The 26,306-nt window shown below is 38.2% G+C and overlaps 1 protein-coding gene across 1 annotated transcript in view; it reads left to right on the top strand.

The window, feature by feature from the left end:
- Positions 1–26,306, top strand: part of mov10l1 (Mov10 like RNA helicase 1) — a 38,767-nt gene that overhangs the window by 10,847 nt on the left and 1,614 nt on the right. The window contains exons 8-25 of the mRNA XM_079415695.1: positions 128–334; positions 1,490–1,687; positions 2,747–2,861; positions 3,940–4,117; positions 5,287–5,357; positions 5,691–5,782; positions 5,867–5,925; positions 7,736–7,812; positions 7,896–7,977; positions 9,625–9,806; positions 12,786–12,932; positions 15,150–15,271; positions 20,613–20,712; positions 20,789–20,935; positions 22,413–22,586; positions 23,892–24,041; positions 25,721–25,828; positions 26,005–26,145. Of these exons, the coding sequence (XP_079271821.1) occupies positions 128–334; positions 1,490–1,687; positions 2,747–2,861; positions 3,940–4,117; positions 5,287–5,357; positions 5,691–5,782; positions 5,867–5,925; positions 7,736–7,812; positions 7,896–7,977; positions 9,625–9,806; positions 12,786–12,932; positions 15,150–15,271; positions 20,613–20,712; positions 20,789–20,935; positions 22,413–22,586; positions 23,892–24,041; positions 25,721–25,828; positions 26,005–26,145 (2,350 nt within the window). The remainder of the gene's footprint in view (positions 1–127; positions 335–1,489; positions 1,688–2,746; positions 2,862–3,939; positions 4,118–5,286; positions 5,358–5,690; positions 5,783–5,866; positions 5,926–7,735; positions 7,813–7,895; positions 7,978–9,624; positions 9,807–12,785; positions 12,933–15,149; positions 15,272–20,612; positions 20,713–20,788; positions 20,936–22,412; positions 22,587–23,891; positions 24,042–25,720; positions 25,829–26,004; positions 26,146–26,306) is intronic.

The following is a 26,306-nucleotide window of genomic DNA, read 5'->3' as shown; positions in this document are numbered from 1 at the left end:
ATTAAGTTTTTATGACTGGATTCCGCGATTCTCCGCGTTTCCGCAAAGCCAAAATCATAGGGCCCTAAAGCTGTAAATTGCTCCTGAAGCGTCTGTTGCTTCTCTCTGGTTCTGTGGTGTTGGACAGAAACAGCAGCTCTGAGCGCCAGCGGCTGAAGTGCTGTGAGTTTGCCGGATGGGACTCGGCTCAGCAGTTCTGCCTCAGATCAGTGTCTCTGAAGAACAGCCCGGCGGAGCAAGGCGAGGAAGAGGACGGTGCTGATGAAGAGTCAGTGCAGATGCTGGAGATGGAGCCTGGGGAGAGAGCGTCTGTGACCGTCTGCTGTCAGGCCAGGCAAGGGCTAACACTCACTCATTATACTCGGTGTTCAGAGAGATCTGTTTAAAGTGTTTAAAGATGTATCTTTTGCTTATTAAGGCTGAATTTATTTGATCAAAAATGGAGAAAAACAGTAATATTGTGAAATATTATTACAAACAGTTTTCTATTTTAAAATACGATAAAATCTCAATCTTATTCCTGTGCTCAAAGCTGGATTTTCAGCATCATTATTCCAGTCTTCAGTCTCTCATGATCCTTCAGAAATCATACTGATTTATTATCAATATGCTTATTTACTATCAATGTTGGAAATAGTTGTGCTACATAATAAAAATCTAATATGTGATCCTTTTTTCAGAATTCTTTGATGAATAAAAAGTTAAAAAGGACAGCATTTATTCAAAACAGAAATCTTTGCAACAATAGAAGTCTTAACTATCACTTCATCAATTTAACATCCTTCGAAATATTAATTTCTTTAAATTCTTTAAAAAAAAAAAATGCTGACCCCTCATCCCTTTTGAGAGGCAGTGCATGTATGTTCTGTGTTTCACATAGATGCAAACTCCTCACTTTTCAGTGACTACTCACTTTTGAGATCAAAATAGGTCACCTGTGAGATTTGCTTAGATCCAATGAGAATTTTTTAATGGGTCTTAAAAGGGTACTTGTGATCTTACGAGGGTAAATAAAGAACTGGTTGTTTCAATAAGTTTTGCATAGTATTTTCTTTACTTCAAATATTACCCTTTCTAGATATAGTTTTTGATGTATTTGAGGTCTGACGGTGAAGACAGGGCAAACATTTAGTATTTTAGGTCAGCATTGCCGTCTAATCGGCCAATATTGTCTAAAATAGCCTGCATATAGCACTTCATCTTTTATAACATGGGATTTTGACCAAATATATTAAATCTTGATTTTTGTGAAATGTTGCAAGATGTTTTTGTTTTTTCAGTTAAATAGCGTATAAGGTAATAAATATTAAAAAAAATACCTTAAAGTAACTACAAATGTGCATGTGAAGCAAATATCTTTAAAAGTAATTGTGTGTAGCATACGCCCGATCTGTGCAGTCTCCTCACCTGTGTGCATCTCTGGTTTCAGAGTGAAGCATGACTGTGTTTGAGTGTCATGTTCACTGGTGAAGATGTGTGTTTGCTGCAGGTCTCTGGGTCGCTCGGCCGAGCTGCTGCTCCTGCGCTTCTCCTCCTTCACCATTGGGAGGCGTCTGGAGGTGTCTGTGAGCAGTGTGGAGGAGAGTCTGCTCAAACCCAGCGTCCCATACTGCGGTCTAACAGCTCCGCCGCCGCAGCAGCAGCCCCTGCAGGTGCTCACGGTCACGGCCCCGCCAGCACCCATCAGGTGAGACCCGCACACGCCACCTGGGACCACACACCAGGCATTAGGGTCAGTTTTCTTCAACTGGAAGCTGAATAAATAATCTTTCCATTGATGTGGTTTGTTAGGATAGGACAATATTTGGCTGAGATACAACTATTTGAAAATTTGTAATCTGAGGGTGCAAAAAAATTTAAATATTGAGAGAATCTCCTTTAAAGTTGTTCAAATGAAGTTCTTAGCAATGCATATTACTAATAAAAAATTAAGTTTTGATATATTTATGGTAGGAAATTTACTAAATATCTTCATGGAACATGATCTTTACTTAATATCCTAATGAATTTTGGCATAAAGGAAACATGGATCATTTTGAGCCATACAATGTATTGTTGGCTATTGCTACAAATATACCTGTGCTACTGATGACTGCTTTTGTGCTCCAGGATCACATAAGTCAATGATTCTGGGCTCAGATGCTTTTCCTTTCCTGCCAGTATTGTTGTGGCCATTTTTGTGTTTTTGAATTGTTCAGTCACCAGATATTAGTTGCAACTCTAAGGCCAGAAACATACTAACACCGTTGCAAGTGTGCATCCCTCTGAACATACTTTGTGCATTTCGTTCCTGGGTGACATTCATGAGATGCAGATAAAAATATATTTATTGTGGCCACAAATTAAGAATTCATGTTTATGGCCACATTGTAGCCTCATTTTAATTGTCAAAATGGAGGAATAACATGTTATAACATGGCCACAGTTTAATAAAACAAGGGAATGAATTAAGTCGTGAGAATTGATGTTTAATTCATGGCCACAATAAATATATTTTTGTCATGTCATATGCGGTTCCGTACTTCCAGCTTTTATTAAAGTGTAATATAAATGAGTTTGTCAGTGTGTTATTTAATTGTTGTGAGAATAAGAATGAATCCACCATTTTCTAGCATTGGTTTTGTTCAAAGAAAGAGAAAGATCTAATGATAAAGATGCAAGTAAGCGCGGCAGATCCTGAGTGTCATTGACGGTATCTTGCGAAATCTGTGCTGTGATTTTTCATCTCGTCACTGGTTTTCGACAGACTTGCACGGCGACATCTTCCAAACTTCTTGGGGAACTACGGTGTGCCGCAGGCTCTCAGAGATTGTGTGGAGGGTCAGAGGGACGTGTTGATCGCACAGCCGGCTCTGGCCGAGGTAATGACCTCTCCTCTGCTGCGTCTCACACATACGGATTCATGACACTCATTTATACGAGTGATTTATTTAAAGATAGCGATTATATATTTTCTGTAAAGTTGCTATGACATCTAAGTTTTAGAAATTTCACAGCAGAATACTAGGGTAACTAATATTGCTGTGATTTAAAAAAAAAAAAAAAAAAAGTTTTGAAAATAATTATTGAAAATAAATAAACTGTCAGTAATAACTTAATCGCATCATATGACCCCTTTAAAGCACAGCCTCCACAAAATCAGACTTGCTTTGAGATCAATCTGAGGTAAATCATAAGAAATAGTTTAATAGCAATGATGCTGTTTTTGAAATCAAATCTTTGCACAGCTATGACAGCAAACACTGGCATCTAACAATGACTTGGGGGAAAAAACGGTTAATCTTAAAAAATAAAGCATATGCATAAACCCAAATAGGGAATAAAACGGTTATTGAATAAGCTTGTGTCCCAAACTCCAGAAACATTGCTGTCAATGTATTTTAGAGCAGCCCATGCAATGTGGGAAAGACATCAATTAAATCTGTGTGTGTGTGAGTTTTTCTCAGACTGTAAAACTGTTTTTTTTTTTTTTTTTTTAGCTGCTGAAAATACTGATGTTCTAACAAAGACTATATAAATGCAAAGACTGTTCACTCCTATACTTGTGAATAGGAGAAACTGCAACACGCAATATGGCGGGATAGTCCCGCCTTCTAAATGAAAGAGCCAATCACTGATTAGTAAAGTCATTGCCTCACTGAAGCTCCGGTTTCTATGGGAACCGGAAAAAAATAAGCTTTTTAAACTCTATTTGAGCATAAGAAACATTCATGGGGCAGTTCATTACAGATTTTGTTGCTGATTTGAAATATGTCATTTAATTGCGAGTTCAGCGAGCAGTTTTTGAGATTTCAGGATTCCCCCATTCATTAAGATAGGACTTGGTCTTGTTTAAGCTGCCTGGAGGCGTGGCAAATATGGCCACCGAGCGAACAGACTTTCCTTAAATGACTTTGTCCAGCACCGTAAACTGGTGTTGTTGTTGTTGTGTTTGTGCAGCCCTTGAGCCTGTCGTCGATGCTGCCGCGTTTCTCGGCTCTGCTGTGGCTGGAGGAGCTGCAGGCTGAGAGGGAGATCCGAGAGTTCAGTCTCACCGGCGCCATCCTCAGGAAAGGAGCCGTGTATCTACACCTGGAGGTGCCAGGCCTCGCCGAGGGCCGGCCGAGCCTCTTCATCGGTCAGGACGCTCCTATAATCTACAGCTTTACTCTTTAAATAATCTGCATTACAAAACAAAAGAGTAAAGGAGTAGTTCACCCAAAAAGGACCTGGAGGAATACTGACACAGAAATACAGATGCTAGGGGTGTAACAGTACACACATTTGTACCGTAAATTTTCTGTACGAGTGTTTTGTTTCGGTATGCATTGTGTACTGGACAAATCATTCAATTGTTTCAGGAAATTCAGACAATAAATGCCGTTTTGGTGCTCTGAAGCGTGACAGATCGCTGTATATTAATGGCAGCACGAATGGTGAGCACGATCACGCCTTACTCTTCTAGTTTTAACATGAAATAAACATGAATGAACACCATGTAATCGCACAATCAGTGTTTTACTCGTGGAAAGATATGATTTAAAACAACTTGTAAACAAAGTAACGTAGCATTTAATTTACCTCAGGCAAGTCATCAGTGTCCACAGCTCTATTTACTACAGAAATGCGGTCTAGAGACGAGCAATTTGCAAAATATTAGACTATATTCATTATATTTTGCTTTACATGTTAGTGATGTCTTAATCATTTAATGTTGCTATATTTAAATAAATCTTTTATGAAACCAGTTATGACAGCCACTGTGTAAATGAATATTTCAACCACACATAGAAATTGTATAATTTAAAAGTTAATTTAAAAACTGCGTTGAGTGCAATTTACATGTCTGCATACGATGATTTTTTTTTTTTTTTTTTTGAGTGTTGATTTATTATAGTAAAAATAATTAGTAATTGCATTTAATTTTGGGCTCTGTTAACTGTAACCTTATAATAATCTAAAAGGGCTCCCATAGAGCAGAAGTTGAGGTAGATTTTTATAGTGTATTTTTTTAATAGGAATATAAAATGTTTTAATAGTGTGTGTGTATGTATATATCACGCACACGCATACATATATATTTATATATTATTTGGTATATTTTCCTCTAGCTATACTGAAAATGTTTGTGTACCGTTACACCACTAGTGTATACTGAAAAAATGAATGAATTAAAAGTTTAAAGAAGAAGCAACTGTTAACGTTGGTGATCCATAAAAAGGAAAAGAGAATTGACTGAGAAGAGAGTGAGAGAATTGTTTGGTGTAGATGCTACTAAAATCGTTCTGTTGTTTATTCCTCCTGTAGGTGATAAAGTTCTCCTGAAGAAGCCCTGCAGTGGAGGAACAGTTATTGAGTACATCTCCTATGTCACGGAGGTATCATGATCATTTCTAGTAAATAATTTCTTTTAGTTTCTTGCGTTTAATGACCATCTCAAACTGGAGCAGAAAGTCTTAAATTCATGAAGTCATGGCATTCAATGTTGCATGCACTGCAAAAATGCATATTCTTATATGCTTAAATGTTCTTCTCTTGCTCTTAAAAAGGTCTTAAAGTGGTTAATTTATTATAATAAAGCCTGCAGAAACCCTGTATCAGTTGGTTGTTGCAGACCTATATGAATGTCCTCTGTATTGGATGTTATGTGGAAGCCTTGTGTGATTGATTGACAGCTGTCAGTCAAACGCTCTGTGCTTCGGGTCTCACAGATCAGTGACGAGGATGTGAGTTTACGAGTGAACGCTGATTTCCAGAACAACTACCTCGGAGAACCTCTGGACGTGGAGTTCACCTTCAACAGGTGCCACTGCTCGCTTGAGCTTCAGAAAGCCCTCGTTTCACCATTTAAACCAGAAATCTTACAGCAATAACCTGCTCTGTGCAGGCTGACCATGAGGAGGTGCCACTGTGCTCTGGAACAGATCAAACATTTTGGAGACAACAGTAAGAAAACACTTTGTACAGAAGTGAATTATCCTGCGTTTTCAATATCATAACTCAAACTAATCTAAAATTACAGTTGCTAATAGATCTGAATGGATAAACGGTGGTCGTATGTTGAAGCGTAGATCTATTTTGTGTTTTTTTTTTTTTTTTTTTTTTTTTAATACAAATATGCATTGGTTAAATGTATGCTTGACACCGAACATAGAAATAGGTCACGGTGACATTTTAAGAAAACACTTAAATATAAAATGTGACCTGTACTGGCAAAATGAGTCGAAATGAGCAGATTTTCAAAAATGAGATTTTTATTTTTATTCTCCATTAAAAGACCTTCAATGATGTTCGAGTTGTTGGAATCAGAGGAAAAATTACATGTTTGAAGTCAATATAGTCAGCAAAGTCAGTTCTGAGAAAAATAGAGTTAAAGTTTTCTGAGGGTTCCAAAGCAAAATCACCAGCAACATTACATATTTTCCTCCAATTCTGTTCTTAATAATCATTGCTATAGTAATAATCACAATATAGCTATTTTTATTTCATCAATAAATAATAACAGATGCAAAAAAGAACAAATAAAAGGCAACAAGTGTAGTATATTACTTCATTTTACTAAACAAAAGCATTCAAGTGAGGAAAAACAATCAAATGTAAAAATTAGTGCTGTCAATCGATTACTATTTTTTTTTTTTTTTAACTAATCGCACATTTTTTCTGAAATTAATTCTGATTAATTCCATTTTAAATTTTTATTGCAATTTCACATTCAATCCTTAAATTAATGTACAAACAACATAAAGATGGTGTGTTTTTAATATTTTTATAATGGCATCTTTTTATGACTGAAAGCCAGTATCACTGATACTAATGTCTCTATGAAACAGTTTTTTTTTCCTCTAATATTTACGCATTGACTAGTCATTCAACATTACAGTATAATTGAGAGCTATCAAAAGTTATCAAACACAATTTTAAATTAAATATACTGTAGATGAATCCTTAAAGCTACAAAATGTATCGATTTCCGATGTGTCTGAAAGGACTCCCGTTTGATGGGATCATAAAGACGTTCTGCACTTAAATAAAGAAAAATGAGACCGAAACAGCAGTTGTGAGTGGGGTGGCCAACCCTAGCCTCGTCCCTGCGTTAAATATTTTTAATTCGTTAAACTGGAAAAATGAATCGCCTGCGTTGACGTGCTAATTTTGACAGGACTAGTAAAAATCACGCGTGTGTTCATTACAAATAAATTGATTTATTAAAAGTACAAAAGCAGTTCAATCAAGAGCAGTGAGTGATTTCCTCTTTTCTTTTATTATTTGATTAACATTTAGACAGGCGTCCTATATGAAGACATACTGTACTGCACGGATGTAATATAATGTTAAACATCTGATGTTTTTCCCCAACACTTCCCCAAACGTTCTCTTAAGACGTAACAGATTATGTTTGCGTGAACACTTAAAAACTGTAATTCTGTGTGTGTCAATTTATTGGGATCACAAACCGTTTGAAGCGTCTTTGTGTGCGCTTCTCATGAGAGCGAGCGAAGAAAAGTTACTCCTCTCAGAAAACCTACAAATAAGGATACTTTTAGAAGTTTAATTACTATTTGGAGCATTGGGATCACTAGACGAGTGCTTAATGCACTCATTTTTGTGAACCTCAAATTGGACAAACATTTTTCACTTTTTTTTTTTTTTTTTTTTTGCCTGTGTGCATTCACACTCATTTTGCCAGCAGAGATCACAACTTGAGTTGGTTTGTATGGAGAAGCAGTAGTTCAGATTTGTTGTTGTCTGGCTTGAGTTTTGTTTCCCAGCATGCCCTTGCAGCAGCCGCCCCAGTGGAGCGGAGAGTGGAAGGAAGAGGATCTTCAAGAGGAGGTGACCGTGATCATTAATTTATTATAGAGTTCGTAATAAACGATCATGTGTTTGACGAGTCTATGTGCTGATTATGTCATCAGGAGAACGACGAAACCCAGAAAACAGACGGCTCATTGACGCTGACTGCAGAGATGGTGTCTGTGGCCACACAAACTAAAACAGGTGACTGGATAAAACTCAAAATAAACGAACACAATTACTTAGAATTGTCTTTCTCATCAGTTTTAACTGTGCACCTTTTTTAGGAGCCAAGCACCAAAGCTGTTGTAGACCCTGTTGTTATTACTGGTTTTTCCCCATTTTTCTTCCCAAATGGGAGTCTATGGAAGGCCTCTGCAAATATATTTATATTTATTTATAAGTTTTTGTTTACGTAATGATGCAACTCAGAAAATAGATGGCCACTGAGAGCAGACAGTTAGGTAAGAAACGGCTTCACAGAGTCTTTTCAACTACAGTGTTATTTCTGTCTTTTTATAATCATTCATATTATAACAGAAATACTGGGATTGAAGTTTATAGTTCAGATAGAAACATTGATGCCTATGTCAGCAAACAATGGAGTAAATCATCTTTTGAACATAATTTTCACCGCTAGGTGGCAACAAGTGACTGTTAAAAAATGCATTTGTCATTGAATTATTCATTGAAGAGATTCGTTCAAAACCGCTGATTCATTCAGTAATGGAACAGGTAAAATATTTGAGTGTGTCATTGAATTAAGAAAATCTTCTGAATAATTCAAATTAATTTAACATTTTTGAATAGAGTGAGGCAATTACTATTTTGTCACAGCCTCTAGTGAATAGCATGTTATTTTGCTTCGTTCAGAATCATGGGACAATCGTGATCTCTATTTAAAACAAATAAAGAAATTGTGATTCTCAATTTATCCATAATATTGCAGCTCTGGTACAGTGGTTTTCAAACTTGTTCCTGGGGACCCACATTTTGCATGTCTCCCTAATTTACACACCTGAATCAGATCATCAGCTCATTAGGAAATAGCTCCATGAACTCATAGGAGTGTGTCATATAAGGGAGACATGCAAAATGTGCAGAGCAGTGGGTCCCGAGGAACAGGATTGAAAACCACTGCTCTAGTATGTGCCAACTTTGGGAACAACACCACCTACAGATCAAGAGATCTGAAAAATTGCAGTTTTTGCTCATAACATCATGTTTGTTATAATGACTTCATGATCTTGGTGTCTCAATGAATCAGTCAATACCAGATCAGATGAAACACCCGTCCATCATTTTGAAAATGGTCTTAAATTGTGATACTTTTTTTTTTATTTTTTTTTATTTTTTTTATTTTTTTTGTGCACATCCTGAAGATGCTTGAAGTTCTGTGGTTTATTCCTGTCATTTTCCAACTATTTGCTCGTTTGCCATTTTTCAGTTCAGGTATATTTGTATAGCACTTTTCACAATACAAGTCGTTGCAAAGCAGCTTTACAGAAAATTAAGTTTCTACATTATATTTAGGAGTAGGTTATTAGTGGTGACTATGGCAGAAATGTACAGTTAAACTTTTTTTTTTTTTTTTTTTTTTTTTTTTTTTTTGCTCTCCTCCTACAAATCTTGTCCAGGATTGGCTCAGATTTTCTTTGGACCAAGCTGCATAAAAAAGACTGAACATATCTTTGATATTCACCACCTTTTCCAGGAAACAGTCTGTTTCTTTACCTGTGCTGTGTGAGCTTAGCTGAACCATTGTCTTTCCAGTGTGGCTCTTTGGCCATTAGCCCCAGAATTGCTGCAGCTATATTTCCTTTTGAATTTGATGTATGTGTGCCGTTTCAGATTTGACAATGACAGCGAAGCGCATCCCAAACCCTGGCCAGTTCTTCAACGCTCAGCTGAATCCTGCGCAGAAAGGGGCAGTCAAACGGATCCTGAGTGGGGAATGTCGTCCCACGCCATACGTTCTGTTTGGGCCTCCTGGTACTGGCAAAACCATCACGCTCATAGAGGCCATTCTGCAGGTACAACACCAACCACTGCAGGTTGTGCTTGAGGCTAGAAATCTGCGAGGCAGAGCAATTTAAAAAAAATTCACTAAAACTAACACTAGACTCTGTCACTCAGAAACATGGCTTTTCAGATCACTGACACTCAATACTGCTGGATCTGTCCACTGCTTTTGACACCGTTAACCACCATTTCTTCCTGTCATCTCAGGAACGCACACTAGTGGTTTGAGTCTTACCTCTCAGATAGGTCCTTCAAGGTATCTTGGAAAGGTGAGGTGTCCAAGTCGCAACATCTAACTACTGGGGTGCCTCAGGGCTCAGTTCTTGGACCACTTCTCTTTTCTGTCTACATGGCATCTCTAGGTTCTGTCATTCAGAAACATGGCTTTTCAGATCACTGCTATGCTGATGACACTCAATTCTACCTCTCATTCCATCCTGATGATCCGACGATAGTTGCTCACATCTCAGCTTGCCTAACAGACATTTCTTGCTGGATGAAGGACCCATCACCTTCAACTCAAACTGGCTAAGACAGAACTGCTTGTGGTTTCAACAAACCCATCACTTCATCAGTTTCACCTTACAGTTAGGCTCATCAACCATAACTCCTTCAAAAACAGGCAGAAACCTTGGAGTTGTAATTGATAAGCTGAATTTCTCAGACCACATTGCTAAAACTGCCTGGTCCTGCAGATTTGCTTTATTCAATATTAGGAAGATCAGGCCCTTTCTTTCAGAACATGGTTCACAACTCCTTGTTCAAGCTCTTGTTCTGTCCAGACTTGACTATTGCAATGCACTCTTGGCAGGTCTTCCAGCCAATTCTATCAAATCTTTACAATTAATCCAGAAGGCGGCAGCAAGATTCATTTTTAATGAGCCGAAAAGAACGCACATCTCACACCTGTTCATCAATTTGCACTGGCTACCAATAGCTGCTCACATAAAATTCAAGGCATTAATGTTTGCCTACAGAACCACCACTGGCTCTGCACCCCTTTACCTAAATTCATTACTTCAGACTTATGTGCCTCTAGAAGCTTGCGTTCTGCAAGGGAACGACGCATTATTGTTCATCCCAAAGAGGCACAAAATCACTTTTACATTAAATGTTCCCTCCTAGTGGAATGACCTGCCCAACTCAATCCGAGCAGTCCTTTTTAGTCATCTTCAAGAATCGGCTAAAAACACATCTCTTCCATCTTTATTGGACCCTCTAACTCCTGCACTTTCTATTCTAATTCTATTCTTTAAAAAAAAGTGTCCCTTTTAGACTTGCACTATTCATTTACTAACTGCTTGTTTTCTTTAAAATAAAAAAACTAGCTTCCCTAATCTTTTTGTATTCTTTCTATTTGTTTTCTTTTGATTTATTATACAATTAACAAAAGCAAAAAAGGCCTCTAACACTAGCTTGCTCTATTCTTTTTCTATTGTGTTTTTTTATTTTTTTTTTTATTATATAATAAAAATAAAAAAAACCTTGCTACGTGTGTTAGGCTAACTGAGACTTGTTATAGCACTTGCATATCATTGGTCTTTTGTTGGTTTTGATTGCTTCTATTGTCATTTGTAAGTTTCTTTTGGATAAAAGAATTGCACAATTCATCACTAAACATGCGTATATTGTCTTCAACATTAATTTAGTGCTGTCAGAACAAATACAGAGAATACAGAATTTTCCTCCTGTGGTGCTGCATAACAATTTAGTTTTTTTTTCTTTTTTTTAATTTTTTTTCTTTTTCAGAATTGTACAAAAGTATTGTGTGAACACAAGAAAAAAATAAAATCCTAAGAAAGTGTCTTTAAAAATAGTCATACTTTTACTCCTTGTGGTCAAAAATGGTCAAGTTTCAAAAACAAATTTCATTTAGTAAGAAATACATTTTTAGATTTAAAGCTCAAATCATAAATGGATTTTAACTACTGCATTAAAGGGGATATAACAGTTTCACCCAATCTCATGTTAATCTTGAGTACCTATAGAGTAGAATTGCATCCTTCATGTCTCCTAAGAGTCTTTAGTTTTATCATATTTATAAAAGAAAGATCCAGCTTTGATTCTCTCCGAAAACAGCCTAAAGTGACGAGCACTTGAGCGCTGATTGCCAACAAAACACAGACATTTGATGCCGTTTCACTTATCTGCAATTCTGAATCATGACCGGGATCTTTTACAGCTGGGACTGTCCATCTTTCAAATAATTTTTTAAAACTTTGGCGATGTTTAGCATGAGAATCCAACTCTCGAACAATGTAAATACCTCGACATGCATGAAATTCGATTAGACCCCCCCCCCCCCCCCCCCCTTAATGTTATTTAGTAAACATTGAGTAAACATTATTGAATTAGAAGTACATTGATTTCATTTCAAGTCATTTTTGACCGAGAAGCACCAGATGGTTTTAAAGAGATTCACAATGGTGTGCTTGAATTATTTTTGATTCCATTGACCAGGAGGGGTAGTTAAAAACAAACTATACACTTCTTTCCTTGTCTCCATAAGGAGAAGGTTGTTTCAAATAAGTTTTGCATAGTTTTTGAAGTAAAGAGTAAAATCAATGTATTTGAGGTCTGAGGTGTGGGAACAGTGAAGAGAGAGAGGGCAAACATTTTGCATTTTAGGTCAGCATTGCGGTCTAATCGGCCTGCATAGCACTTCATCTTTTATAACATGGGATTTTGACCAAATATATTCATATCTTGATTTTTGTAAAATGTTGCAACAAGGTTTTTTTTTTTTTTTTTTTTTTTTTTTTTTTTTTGTCCAGTTCTGGAGACATAAGGTAATAAAAAATATAATAAAAAATTTTTTAAAACCTTAAAGTAACTACATATGAGCATGTGAAGCAAATATCTTTCAAAGAAATTCTGTGTGTAGCATGCCCTCGATCCGCGCAGTCTTCTCACCCGTTTCCCTCCTCACCTGTGTGCATCTCTTTAGTGAGTGAGCGGAGGTCAGATGGTGAATGTGTGTGTGTGCGCAGGTGCATCACCGCATCCCCTGCAGTCGTGTGCTGGTGTGCACGCCTTCCAACAGCGCGGCGGACCTCGTCTGCATGCGTCTGCATCAGAGCGGATTCCTGCACGCTGCCAGTCTGGCTCGAGTCAACGCCACCTGCAGGCCAGAAGAGGTGAGGTCATGCTTGATTTAGAGGCACAATATGTAGGTTTTCGCTGCTAGAGGTCGCATTTTCAAAACAATAACAAAGGCGAAGCTTGATGACGCTATGAAGGAGGATGTTCACGGACGATAATTAATTTATTACCTGTACCTTCCACAGTTATTCAAACAGTGAATAAATTATCAGTGTTGGGGGTAACCCATTACAAGTAACGCACGTTACGTAATCGGATGACTTTTTTCAAGTAACTACTAAATTAAAGTAACATTACTTTTTAATTTACAAGAAAATATCGGAGTTACTTTTTCAAATTAGTAAAGCCAGTTATTTTTTTCCCATGTATTGACTGACAGCTCTCCTGTCCTCATGTTGAGAGAAATCATAAGATGTTACTTTTAGTTCTAGAATAAATGTGAACATGCATTTATTCATCTCATTCAGAAAAAAACAGATTCCGTATTCCTCAAAATTAATAAAACCGTGAAATGCAACTCGGAGTGTGACACAAACATGCAGTAATTAAATGTTAAACTATACAAATATCCATTATGTATTCTCATTTTATTAACCAGTGTCTTTGCTGCTGACCTTCGATGATCCAATTCAATCAAACTAATAAGCAAAAGTTACTCAAGATAAACTAACATTTCTTCTTTTTTTTTTTTTTCTTTTTTAATCAATGAAGAGTGCTGAACGTTCTTCTTCGTTCTTTTGTACAGACGTGAATTTAGTTTTCCTTCAGCCTGAGGCTTTTGGTGTGAAAGAGCTTTTAGATTTGCCAAAAATATAACTTTTTATATGAAAAGCAAACAACAACAAAAAAACTTTTCCCAACACTGTTCTTTGCTCGCATTCTCTGAATAATTTGTATTTACATTGTCAAAGAACATTATGACTGACTTCAGTCTAGTTTAAGCACTCTCAAAAAACTCCCCATATTATCAGTAAAGCTGTCTGTACACGGTTGGATGAATGAATCTCTTAATGACCGGGGACGAGCCATTATAAAAAATGGGAATTTCTCTGGATTTACAAATCCTTGAACTTTTGGGATAACATAAATACACAACTGCATGAAATATCACACTGTGCAAGTAGTTTTTGGATATTTTATTACGAAAATCTTACACATTGTGCCCTTTTAAAGGGAGAATTGTAATCATTCACTCACCTTCATGTCATTTCCATAAAATGTGTTCATCATAGAAAGTGCTCCTATCTCTTTAAGACTTTGATTAAACTGCTTGATTCATATAATTCATTTTATGTTCCCTTTTGGATCAAGTTTTATCTGGACATTCGATGTAGGGACACAAACCTCTCAGGTTTCATTAAAAATATCTTATTCCAGAAGATGATGAAACACCCTCATGTCCTTCCAAACCCATAAGAGTTAATGAGTAAATTATTCATTTTTGAGTGAATTAACTCTTTAATGTGATTCTCCTGCTGTTTCCCATCTGCTGATTCTACACTGGTTCAGTTTTACTCCATAGGCCTTTTTAACTTTGATTAGAAACATTATATATTGTGTATTAGATCATTTGTTATTGTTCATTCAAATATTTAAAATGTAGATCAATTCTATGCTAATTTGTTTGTTTGATTTATTTGAATAGGGACAGTTCTAATATACATAAAACCGCAAAGAACAGCCGTCTAATATCAGTAACAGTGTTTATAGCGAGAGCTAATTTGCAACATTTGTCTCTAGAAGGGCTTTTATGAAGTACAAAAAGTGAGGAAAAGAAAAATACATGAAAACCCAGATAGATATAGATAAATTTAGTTGCTAGGGTGTTGCTATATGGTTGCTAGGGTGTCGCTATGTGGTTGCTAGGGTACTCAGGTGGTTATTAGGTTGTTGTGGAGTGCTATGAAGTTGCTGTTAAGTATAATCACAATGCTAGCATGTTTCAGATGGGGTTCCAGATCGTCGACCTGATTGCAAAGACACTATTTAAACTTAGGGTGTTTCTATACGGTTGGTAAGGTACTCTGATAGGTTGCTAGGGTACTTGGGGTGTTTGCTTGGGTGTTATGTAGTTGCTAGGGTACTCGGGGTGGTTGCTAAGGCCATTGCTAGGGTACCCAGGGTGGTTACTAAGGTGTTGATGGGTAGGTAGGTAAAAAACCCTGATTTTAAATAATTGCCTGTTGCTGGAATTATAACATGACATAAAGCATTGTAAATTGAAGTGAGTAATGGTGTTTTGTGTTCTGCAGTCTATGTCGGAGGAGCTGCGTCAGTACGCCAGAGCTGGAGAAGATGTTCGCCACGCCAGCTTCCATCGTATCGTTGTTTCCACTTGTTCCAGCGCTGGGATGTTCTACCAGATCGGTCTGCGGTGAGACAGCCTTACATTACATACACCAGTGTTTCCATCCACTAGTGTGCCGTGGAAAATTATCAGAAACTTCCTATCTCTATATTTCGTTATTTATTTCAAATCAGTGCTATTGATCATCGTTATGTCTCTTTGTGTATTTTACAAATATTGAGCCAATGAAAAGCATTCGAAAGTGCGTGTGACTAAACCTCATAACGCCATTGGGTCCTCACATTGTCAGTCAAACCTCATAACTCCACCCTGCTTCATTCAGTATAAATGCTGCGACACACAGTTTGAAGATGGACGTCTACTTCACAATACAAGGGTAAATCAAGAACTGGGCCCGTATTCATGAAGAATCTTAGTGCTAAGAGTTTCTCCTAGTAACAAAATTCTAAGAAAATTCTTAGAAATGTGGGCGTTTCCTCTTAAAATTAAAGAAAATATCCTAGTAAAGAAAAAAGTAATTCAGAAAGCATCTTAACCCTTAAAAGAGGTCTTAAGGTCCAAAATTGTTAGGAGTACGGACAAGGACTTTTAAGGGGCTTAGGCGTTTCTTTAGCAGCAGAGAAAATGGACGGAACATGAAGAGGGAGAAGAAATGTGTTGCACACAATGCATGACAGTGAGTTAATAAGACTCTACACATTAGATCGTGCAGGAATCATGTTTGTGACCGATCTTATTAAAGACATGCTAACATCTCCCACACTGCGCTGAAATGCCATAGCGCCAGAAATGGACGTAATCACTACATGAACCTGTTTGGTAACTGGAAAAATGCAACTATGCAGCAGTGATGATTTGGGTCTGTTACAGCACTTATTAGGCTATGTCTCTGTTCATTTCCTATAAAACACGGTAAGTATGACAGCATGGTAAATAAAAAAAATAAAGAATATATATATATATATGTATGTATGAGAAGGATGCAATACTAGAATTTGGAAAATGAAGGTGCTCCCACCGGACAGGGAGACTCTCATTGGGTCAGGAGGGTCAAAAAACAGTTTAAGAAAAGAGGCACGTTAACTGCAAAATAATTAAGGTGAAGAATTAGGTGTGAAACCATCAGGATTTTTTTACCCAAGCAAAGTCTGAAAATCTGACACATTGTACTTCTGGGCCCGTATTCCTAAAGATTGTAAGAATCCTCTTAGAAAGCTCCTAATTTAGCTTAAACTTTTCTAACTAGGAGTTTTGGCTTAAAAGTGGTTCAGGACCAATCTGAGCGAGGAAAAGACAACTTTTATCTTAGTGAGGAGGAGGGGCTGACCCCGTTGCTAGCTATGACACATTATTTTGAAGACTGTGATTGGTTGGTTGTCAAGAAGGAAATAAAAGCGCACTTTTAAGAGCAGGGTATATTATAAACCTTCACTTTGAAATTACAGGTGTAATTTTTCCTGTTTTACCATACTCGCTCTTTCTCTCTCTCTCACGCTCACACACACACACACACACACACACACGCATTGTGTATATATATTCTTTATTTTTTTATCTACCATGCTGTCATACCGTATTTTATAGGAAATGAACAGAGACATAGCCTAATAAGTGCTGTAACAGACCCAAATCATCACTGCTGCATCTTTCCAGTTGCCAAATGTTCATGTAGTGATTACGTCCATTTCTGGCGCTATGGCATTTTGGACCTTAAGACCTCTTTTAAGGGTTAAGATGCTTTCTGAATTACTTTTTTCTTTACTAGGATCTTTTCTTTAATTTTAAGAGGAAATTTTCTTAGAATTTTGTTGCTAGGAGCAACTCTTAGCACTAAAGATTTTCACGAATACGGGCCCTGGAGACTCCAGGTTGCAGTTCTGGAAAATGGTGGAACTGAAGACTGAATGGTTCCTGATGGTTTCACACCTAATTCTTCACCTTAATTCTTCATTCTTTTGCAGTTAACATGCTGCTTTTCTTCTCCATCTGTTTTTTGACCGTGCTGACCCAGTAAGCGTCTCACCGTCCAGTGGGAATGCCTTAATTTGGCAATTTCTAATATTGTAGTAGTATTGACTTTTTTTGGCCAATTTTACCTTTAAAAACCTGCTTATGTTCAAGTTGAGCTTTATTGTCATTCCGCTACATGGGGGACATACAGTGGAACGAAATGTCGTGTCTCGCAGGACCACGGTGCTACATAAATACAGACATACAACAATAAAGTAAAAAACACTATAAACCTATACACTACTAACCTACTGACAGATTTAACTATGTATACTATATATATGTATTTACCCTATACAAACTAAAAGAATAAAGGATAAAAAATACAAACTATACGAATGCTTCACAAATATTGTACATGTGCAAAGAGACGTTTGAGTCAGCAGCTGGTTGGGGAACAGTGCAGGATGATTTGTAGTGCATGAGCATGTAAACATGCATATATTGCTGAGTCTTTTGTGAGATTGTGCACACGCAGCAGTGTGTGTAAGTGTCCATAGTGTCCATAGTGTAAAGTGTCCATAGTGTAAAGTGTCTAGTGCACATAGAGGAGAGTGTTACTACAGGTGGCTTGTACAGGCCCACTCACCTGTGTGTAGCACACTTTGAATTGCACACAAAAAAAATTAAAGTTCCATACAGTTTTTCTTTGGTGTGGTAAGGTTTGGGGTGGGGGGTGGTCCATGTTTCAGGAGGTAGGGGTTTGCATGGGGTTTCAGAGGGGGCCGGGGTGGTTTGAGTTCAGGGCTCTCACAGCCTGGGGGAAAAAGCTGTTAAGCAGTCTGGCGGAGCTGGCTCTGATGCTCTGGTACCGTCTTCTTGATGGTAGGAGCTGGAAGAGACTGTGGGAGGGATGGGTGGAGTCCTTCACGATGCTGTTGGTTTTGCTGGAGCATCGTGTAAGGAAGATGTCCAGGATGGAGGGGAGAGGGGCACCGATGATCTTTGCAGCTGTGTTCACTGTCCGCTGGAGGGTCTTGTGGTCAGCAGCACTGCAGTTCCCGTACCAGACAGTGATGCAGCTGGTCAGCACACTCTCAATGGTGCCTCTGTAGAATGTGGTGAGGATGGGTGGAGGGAGACTTGCTCTTTTCAGCCGGCGGAGAAAGTGTAGACGCTGTTGTGCCTTTTTGGAGAGTGACATGGTGTTGGTGGTCCAGGTGAGATCCTCTGTGATGTGCACCCCCAGGAATTTAGTGCTGCTGACTCTCTCCACAGTCGAGCTGTCGATGGGGGGTGGTCAACGGAGTTTCTTCTGAAGTCCATCACAACCTCCTTTGTCTTCTCCACATTGAGGGACAGATTGTTTGTGCCACACCATTCAGCCAGCTGTGCCACTTCCTCTCTGTAGTGCGTTTCATCATTGTTGCTGATGAGACCTACCACTGTTGTGTCATCAGCAAACTTGATGTGGTTGGAGCTGAACTTGGCAGTGCAGTCGTGGGTCAGCAGTGTGAAGAGCAGCGGGCTAAGCACACAGCCTTGTGGGGCACCTGTGCTCAGTGTTGTAGTGCTCGAGGTGTTGTTGCCGACACGGACTGACTGAGGTCTTCCAGTTAGAAAGTCCAGGATCCAGTTACAAAGGGAATTGTTAAGGCCCAGCAGGTTTAGCTTATTTATGAGCTGTTGTGGGATTATTGTGTTGAATGCCGAGCTGAAGTCAATGAACAGCATTCTAACATAGGAGTCTTTATTTTCTAGGTGGGTAAGAGATAGGTGGAGGGTGGAGGAAATTGCATCGTCCGTAGAGCGGTTTGGACGGTATGCAAACTGGAGCGGGTCGAGTGTGTTGGGGAGGCTGGTTTTGATGTTATGCATGACTAGCCTCTCAAAGCACTTCATCATGATTGGAGTCAGTGCTATGGGACGGTAGTCATTGAGACAGGACACAGGTGATTTCTTTGGTACCAGTATGATTGTGGTGGATTTGAGACATGTGGGGACGACTGCCTGGCTCAGCGAGGTGTTGAAGATATCTGTTAGGACATCTGTCAGCTGTGCAGCACAGTCTCTCAGAACACGGCCAGGTATGTTGTCAGGACCCGCAGCCTTGCGTGGGTTAATCCTAGATAGGGTCTTCCTTACGTCGGCTGGAGACAGACAGAGCGCCCGGTCGTTGGGAGGTGTGGGCAGTTTTTGTGCAGGTGTGTCATTCTGCATTTCAAACCGTGAATAAAAGTGGTTGAGCGCATCGGGGAGGGATGTGTCCTCATCACAGGCCTGTGGCGGGGGCTTGTAGTCAGTGATGGTCTGAATGGCTTGCCACAGGCTCCGTGTGTCTCTGCTGTCTGTGAAGTGGTTGTTTTTTTTTTTTTTTTTTTTTTTTTTTTTTTTTTTCTTGGGCATATGACCGTTTTGCTTTTTTGATGCCACAGGACAGATTGGCTCTTGCTGTTTTGAAAACAAACACGCAACAGTCCCTTGCCTCATGCTGTGTAGATCGACTGAGTTGTTTTCCAGTTTGTTTTCCAGAGAGCGAACGTTTGAGAGCATGAGTGTTGGAAGAGCCGGTCTTGAGGGGTTAGCTCTTAGCCTAGCTCGTATACCTCCGCGCTTACCGCGCTTCCGTCCTCTCACACCGCTTGCGACGCTGCCTTGTGCGGGTAGCGTCAGTAGGCGAGGTCGCGGTCTCGAGGTCCGGCTCCAGCAGTAAACAAAGGCCTCGTAGCTTCTCAGTAGCCACCGGCGAGAGTTGATGTTCGTATGCGTTGCTGATATCCAAAAGACTTTGACGATCATAGATGAATTCTGGGGTGATTTCCTTAAGAGTTAGCGGTAAACTGACACTATTTGGAGACGAACAGACGACATTAAACGACATAAAAGCACCGTCTTTGGGACCCGGAGCAGCCGCTGCGATCGATCGCGCCGCCATCTTCCGATGTAGATGTCCTATATCTCTGAAAGCTAAATAATCTTTCCATTGTTAGGATCGGACAATATTTGTCAGAGATACAACTATTTGTAAATCTGTAATCTTGAGGGGGCAAAAAAATCTAAATATTAAGAAAATCTCCTTCAAAGTTGTTCAAATGAAGTTCTTAGCAATGCATATCACTAATCAAAAATTAAGTTTTTTACGGGTAGGAAATTTACAGTTTATCTTCATGGAACATGATCTTTACTTAATATACTAATGATTTTTGGCATAAAAGAAAGTTATCATTTTGATCCGTATTATTGGCTATTGCTACAAATATACCTGTGCTACTGATGACTGCTTTTGTGCTCCAGGATCACAAATGTAAAATGAATAATAGTTTATTAAGATTTATGTGATTTTTGGAATCGGTAAAACATGCATGGAAAAAATATAATCAGATTATCGACTTGCATGTGATGTTAATGAGCTGTCACTTGTTTTAAAGATAAGGTTGTGTTTTGTGTGTGTTTTCAGTGTTGGTCATTTTACGCATGTGTTTGTGGATGAGGCCGGTCAGGCCACTGAACCCGAGTCGCTGATTCCTCTGAGTTTACTGTCTGAGAGCAGCGGTCAGGTGAGAGCCAGCAGGGTTTGTGTAGAAGTGCTGGTCACTGCAGACTGCTTCACGAGTCTCTGGGTTTGTGCTGCAGATCGTGCTGGCTGGAGATCCCAAGCAGCTGGGTCCGGTGGTGAAGTCCAAGCTGGCCGCTGTGTTTGGATTCGGTGTTTCTCTGCTGGATAGACTGATGGGAACGCCGCTCTACAGCTGCTGCGAGGGAGGATACAACCCCCTGCTGGTCAGGACACTGCATCACAAGGGGTTATGGGCTGATTGTGTGATACAAATGAAATATTCTGAGATTAATGCAGCTTAAGCTTTATTTACTGGACGTTTGACATGCTGTCAGTTACCACAGTAAATCATTTAGACTACAGAAAATTATCTATTTTTGTGAAAACCGATACAATTTTTCAGGAGAGATTGAATTTTCTTTTTTTTTTTTTTTTTTTTTAAGTGCTGTCAGATGATTAATCGCATCCAAAATAAAACGTTTTTGTTTGCATAATGTGTACTGTATATTTATGTGTATATATAAATACATACTCATACAGTATATTTTGAAAATATTTACATGCATTTGCATGTATATATTTTTATTTATATAAATATATTTATCCAAATATAACATTTTTCGTAAAACATACATGTTGTTTTTTTTTTATATATATGTATATGTGTGTAATAAATATACACAGCACACATGTAAACAAACTTATTTTGGATGCAGTTAATCGTTTGACAGCACTATTTTTATTTTTTTTTAATTGGTAAAGCCGTTGACATGGTTACATAAGATTTAGCGCTTTTATTTAGCAAGGATGCATTAAACTGAATAAATGTACTCTTTTCTTCAAAAAAAGGAAATGTAGGACACACACAACATTAAGCCTTAAAAACCATTATACTAGATAAAACTAGTATAATATAGATATTAAAGTTTTTTTAACGTTGGAAAAGATTATATCTATCTTTAAGAAAAATGCACATTTCTGATTTTATACTCTGTGCAATCACTTCTCAACCTTTGTTGTAAACAGAAGTCTGCAAATTTGAGGCATGAGTGGAAATTATTTTTTAGCATGCTGTGGTGATCGACACAGATGTTGTTATAGAACGTAACTAAAATACTAATTTAATTGGTTGTATTTAAAAACACCTTTTTTTTTTTTTTTTTTTTTTTTTTTTTTTTTTTTAGTAATTGTAAAAAATTAAAACTTTTATTTTCTTTTATAAATGTACATTTTATTTGAGCAAAGGTGTAATGAGCACAAGGAGAATCACACCATGGCAGAAACGAATAACATTAGTGATGTTAATTTAATTTATTGATCTTCCACTGGTGCAAATTCAGCAAATAGAAAGTGTTTAAGTGCAAAAATAAAATGGTTTATACTCTAGACTGATTTCAGTATTGAAATGATCACCGTCTCCTTTCTATTATTTGGCGGCTGGAGATTGTTGTCCTCCAGAAGACTTTGACGCATCATGATTTAAAATGAAATCAATAAAAATATTTAAGGTAGAATCATCCTGCGTTTGCACATTAAAGTGGCACAGATTTCCTCAATTAGTTAAAATGAACTTTCCATCATTGCAGCATCCACTAAACCTGGAAACCCCAATTTAATAATGATTCTTATTTTTCACTGACAGGGAACCCCTTCCCAGAAGCCTCCTCTTTGAGTGATGTGTTAATGTTTGTGGTTTTGTAGGTGACGAAGCTGGTGTATAACTACCGCTCGCACGAGGCTCTGCTGGAGCTGCCGTCGCGTCTGTTTTACGCCGGAGAGCTGTGTGTTCGCTCTCAGAGGGCCGTCGTGGACGCGCTCTGCCACTGGAACAGGCTGCCCACTAAGGGCTTCCCCTTCGTTTTTCATGGCGTCCGGGTGAGTACAGACTCGAGGTGCTTTCACACCTGCCTCAGTTGGGTTGAATCGCACTAGAGCTGGTTGTGCAGCTGTGAATGCAGCAGTCGCTGTCTGGTGCGCACCAGAAGCAGACCAAACAAGCTACGATTGCGGTTCGCTCGTGATGAGAAAGCAATCCGACCCAATGGACCAAGCGGTATCATAATTCATAACGGCAAATATGTGTCCCTGGAGAACAAAAGCAGTCTTAAGTCGCTGGGATATATTTGTAGCAATGGCCAACAATACATTGTGTGGGTCAAAATTATTGTTTTTTTGTCTTATGCCAAAAATCATTAGGATATTAAGTAAAGATCATGTTCCATGAAGATATTTAGTAAATTTTCTACTGTAAATATCAAAACTTACTTTTTGATTAGTAATATGAATTGCTAAGCACTTCATTTGGACAACTTTTAAAGATGATTTTCTCAATATTTATATATATTTTTTTTTTTTTTGCACCTTACAATAGTTGCATCTCAGCCTAATATTATCCTATCATAACAAACCATACATCAATGGAAAGATTATTTATTCAGCTTTCAGGTGACGCATAAATCTCCGTCTTTGTAAATTAACTCTTCATGTATAAAAAATATAATTATATATAGATAGATATATTCAGAGACAGACCGTAGTGAAGTATTTTTACTCTGATAAAGTACAGACACTTAAAGTACTTTTACAGCAGTGTTTTTCTTTAGAAAACTTTACTTCACAACATTCCAAAGCATAATATTTGACTTTTTACTGCACTAAGTTTCATATTAAATATCATTTAATACTTAATTCCATTAGAAATCTAGTACTTTCTTTCTTTTACTCAAGTAAAAGTAATTCAAGGATTTACTTAAGAACATTAAATATGTAATACTTTCTTGTACTCAAGTATTAAAGGTAAAAAAAAAAAAAAACAGCAACTTAAATTTATGAAATGTAGTGCAGTAAAAAAATGACATTATGCTTTGGAATGTTGTGAAGTAAAGTTTTCTAAAGAAAAACACCTGATAAAGTTCTCAAGTAAATTTTAAGTGTCATTAAGTGAACATGTCATTCCATCTTGACAAATGACGCAGTGACTTGCATGAACACAGTTTGGTACGCTGTGCGATGTTGCCTTGTGAAAGCAAACCGAACCAAGAAGAAAATGCAACATTGTAGCAAATTAAATCCCTGTTTGGGAACAAGGCAAACGATCTACAGGTGTGAAAGCACCCTCAGACGCCTCGTGTGTGTGTGTGTGTGTTTCTGTCTGCTGTACGTGTTTTGTGTGTTTTGAAGGGGACTGAGATGAGGGAGGGCAATAATCCGTCGTGGTTCAATCCTGCTGAAGCTGTGCAAGTCATGATGTACTGCTGCCAGCTCGCAAAGAGACTCTACAACCCCATCGCAGCCGCAGACATCGGCGTCATCGCTCCGTATAAGAAACAGGTGAGTGTCTGTGAGCGCATGCACACCTGCTGAACAAACTCAGAGTTTCAGAGCTGACAAAACCAAACAAATCCAGCCTGGTTTAGATCTGTGGCCTGTACCATGAAGCTGGTTAGCCAGGTAAGTTTCAGTTTAGTTTGCACCAATCCTGGGTTTTAGGTACCATGAAAGTGGCTTGGCTTTTAGCTGCGTTCATCACCAGAGTAACTTGCTCTGCTCCGGGACAGCTTATGTTCTGGGTTAGAGATCTCAAACTGAAATTGGACCAATCAGATGTGAGCAAAGTGACGCATGTCTGACACTCTCTGAAAAAGTCACTCTCCCAGTTTCTCATCCTACAAATTAAAGGTCACTATAAAGTACCTTTTAAAAAAAATCTAACAAAATTGTCTGGCTTTAATTATAAATTACATATGATTTATATAATTATAATATGATTTATATTAATTAATTACACACAGGCACTTTTAGTTTAACAATTATTATAAAGCATTTATTTTAAATGAATATTAATATGTAGATCCACATAATCATATGGAATCTGTGACCCTGGAGCACAAAACCAGTCATAAGGGTCAATTTTGTGAAACTGAGATTTATACATCATCTGAAATCTGACTAAATCATCTTTCCATTGATGTATGGTTTGTTAGGATAGGACAATATTTGAAAATCTGCAATCTTAGGGTGCAAAAAAATCTAAATATTGAGAAAATCACCTATGACTTCATGCGATGAGACGAGGAAACTCTTCCTCGCTTATGTGTGTGTGTGTGAAAAATCAACACGCCAAACATCTTTCCTTCTAATGAGAAGCATTTCTAAACCTGCTGTCCAACGAAAACATCATAACATACTCCACAACATCAGTCGAATGTTAGAAATGGCTTTCTTTCTGGTCTGATGTGGCTTATCACAGAGTGACGCAGAAATATATATTCTACTGTAATAAAGGCTATGTCGATTAGCAATGGATCATAAACATACATGATTATGAAAATTCCCGAGATGGCTTTAAGAACACAGATAAATTATACATTGCTGCAGTCAAATGAGTGTTGTCTTCATGTTTCATCATTCAATGTGTTTCCATCTTATTTTATTCAGTTACAGCGACAGCTGGATGCCTTCCATATTAGGGCTTTCCTGAAGTGTCACTAGTTCTATTACTTCTGTGATGCACATGCGCTTTACATAGTGCTCCATAATGGCCAATCCATAAAAATAATACTTCTCTCAAAATAATTTTCAAGTAGACATATGATAATTAATATTTTTCTACGGTGTACAGAAGTGTACTGGAGTTTTTTTTGTTTTTCTTTAAATAGCATTTTAAATTGCAAAAAAAAATACCCATGTCCGTGTCACACTGATGGTACTCTAAAAGGTTTTCTAAGGTTGGCAGGTCTGTGCATGCAGAAACCCCTCAGAAACTGCATCTGTTTGTCCATTTCCATGCAGATGCTCTTATCTTAATCAGTTTGTCATAGAGCCAGTAGTATTGAGAGGACACAATGCCAGGTTCAGTAAAAACTAGATTAAACAAGTCTTTCTGTGGTGAGATGTGATTATGTAAACTCCGGTTTAATCAGCAGACGGCTCTGATGCACACATGCATGTGTGTCTTGGCTGGAATCTGTCTGTAGTATCGAGAGGTCATGAGATGTTTGTGTGTTCAGGTGGAGAAGATCCGTGTGCTGCTGCACAGAGTGGGTCTGGGAGAGGTCAAGGTGGGGTCGGTGGAGGAGTTCCAGGGCCAGGAGTTCCTCATCATCATCATATCTACGGTAACCAGTCCTTTCACTTCCCTACTGGACTTCTATCTCTATGTACTTTACCACAGTATTTTCATTTCAAGAAACTTTGACTTTTATTTTGCTACAATCCAAAGCATGATTTCATACTTTCTACTCCACTACATTTCTTAAAAACATGTCGTTATTTATTATTTTGTTAACTGTAGGTCCGATCCAACGAGTCCTTGCTGAATGAAGAACTGCACAGCCTGCTGGGATTCCTCTCCAACCCCAAGCGTTTCAATGTTGCCATCACACGAGCCAAAGCGCTGCTCATTGTGATCGGAAACCCACACGTTTTAATCAAGGTGAGATTTAAAGCCCTCTTCATTGTGTGGATATTCAACACAATCCAAGCAGTTTAGTCTGCGTCACTTCTCTTCAACTTTGAACACTCGGAGTAATCTGGAGCTTGCCATTTTTTAGACCAATGTTTTATTTTTTTTTTACCTGGAAAATATTTAATTCA

Source organism: Barbus barbus (assembly GCF_936440315.1).
Source record: "Barbus barbus genome assembly, chromosome: 4".
Classification (NCBI taxonomy): Eukaryota; Metazoa; Chordata; class Actinopteri; order Cypriniformes; family Cyprinidae; genus Barbus; species Barbus barbus.
Note: the sequence above shows the minus strand (reverse complement) of the source record. Positions and strands in the feature narration are given on the sequence as shown.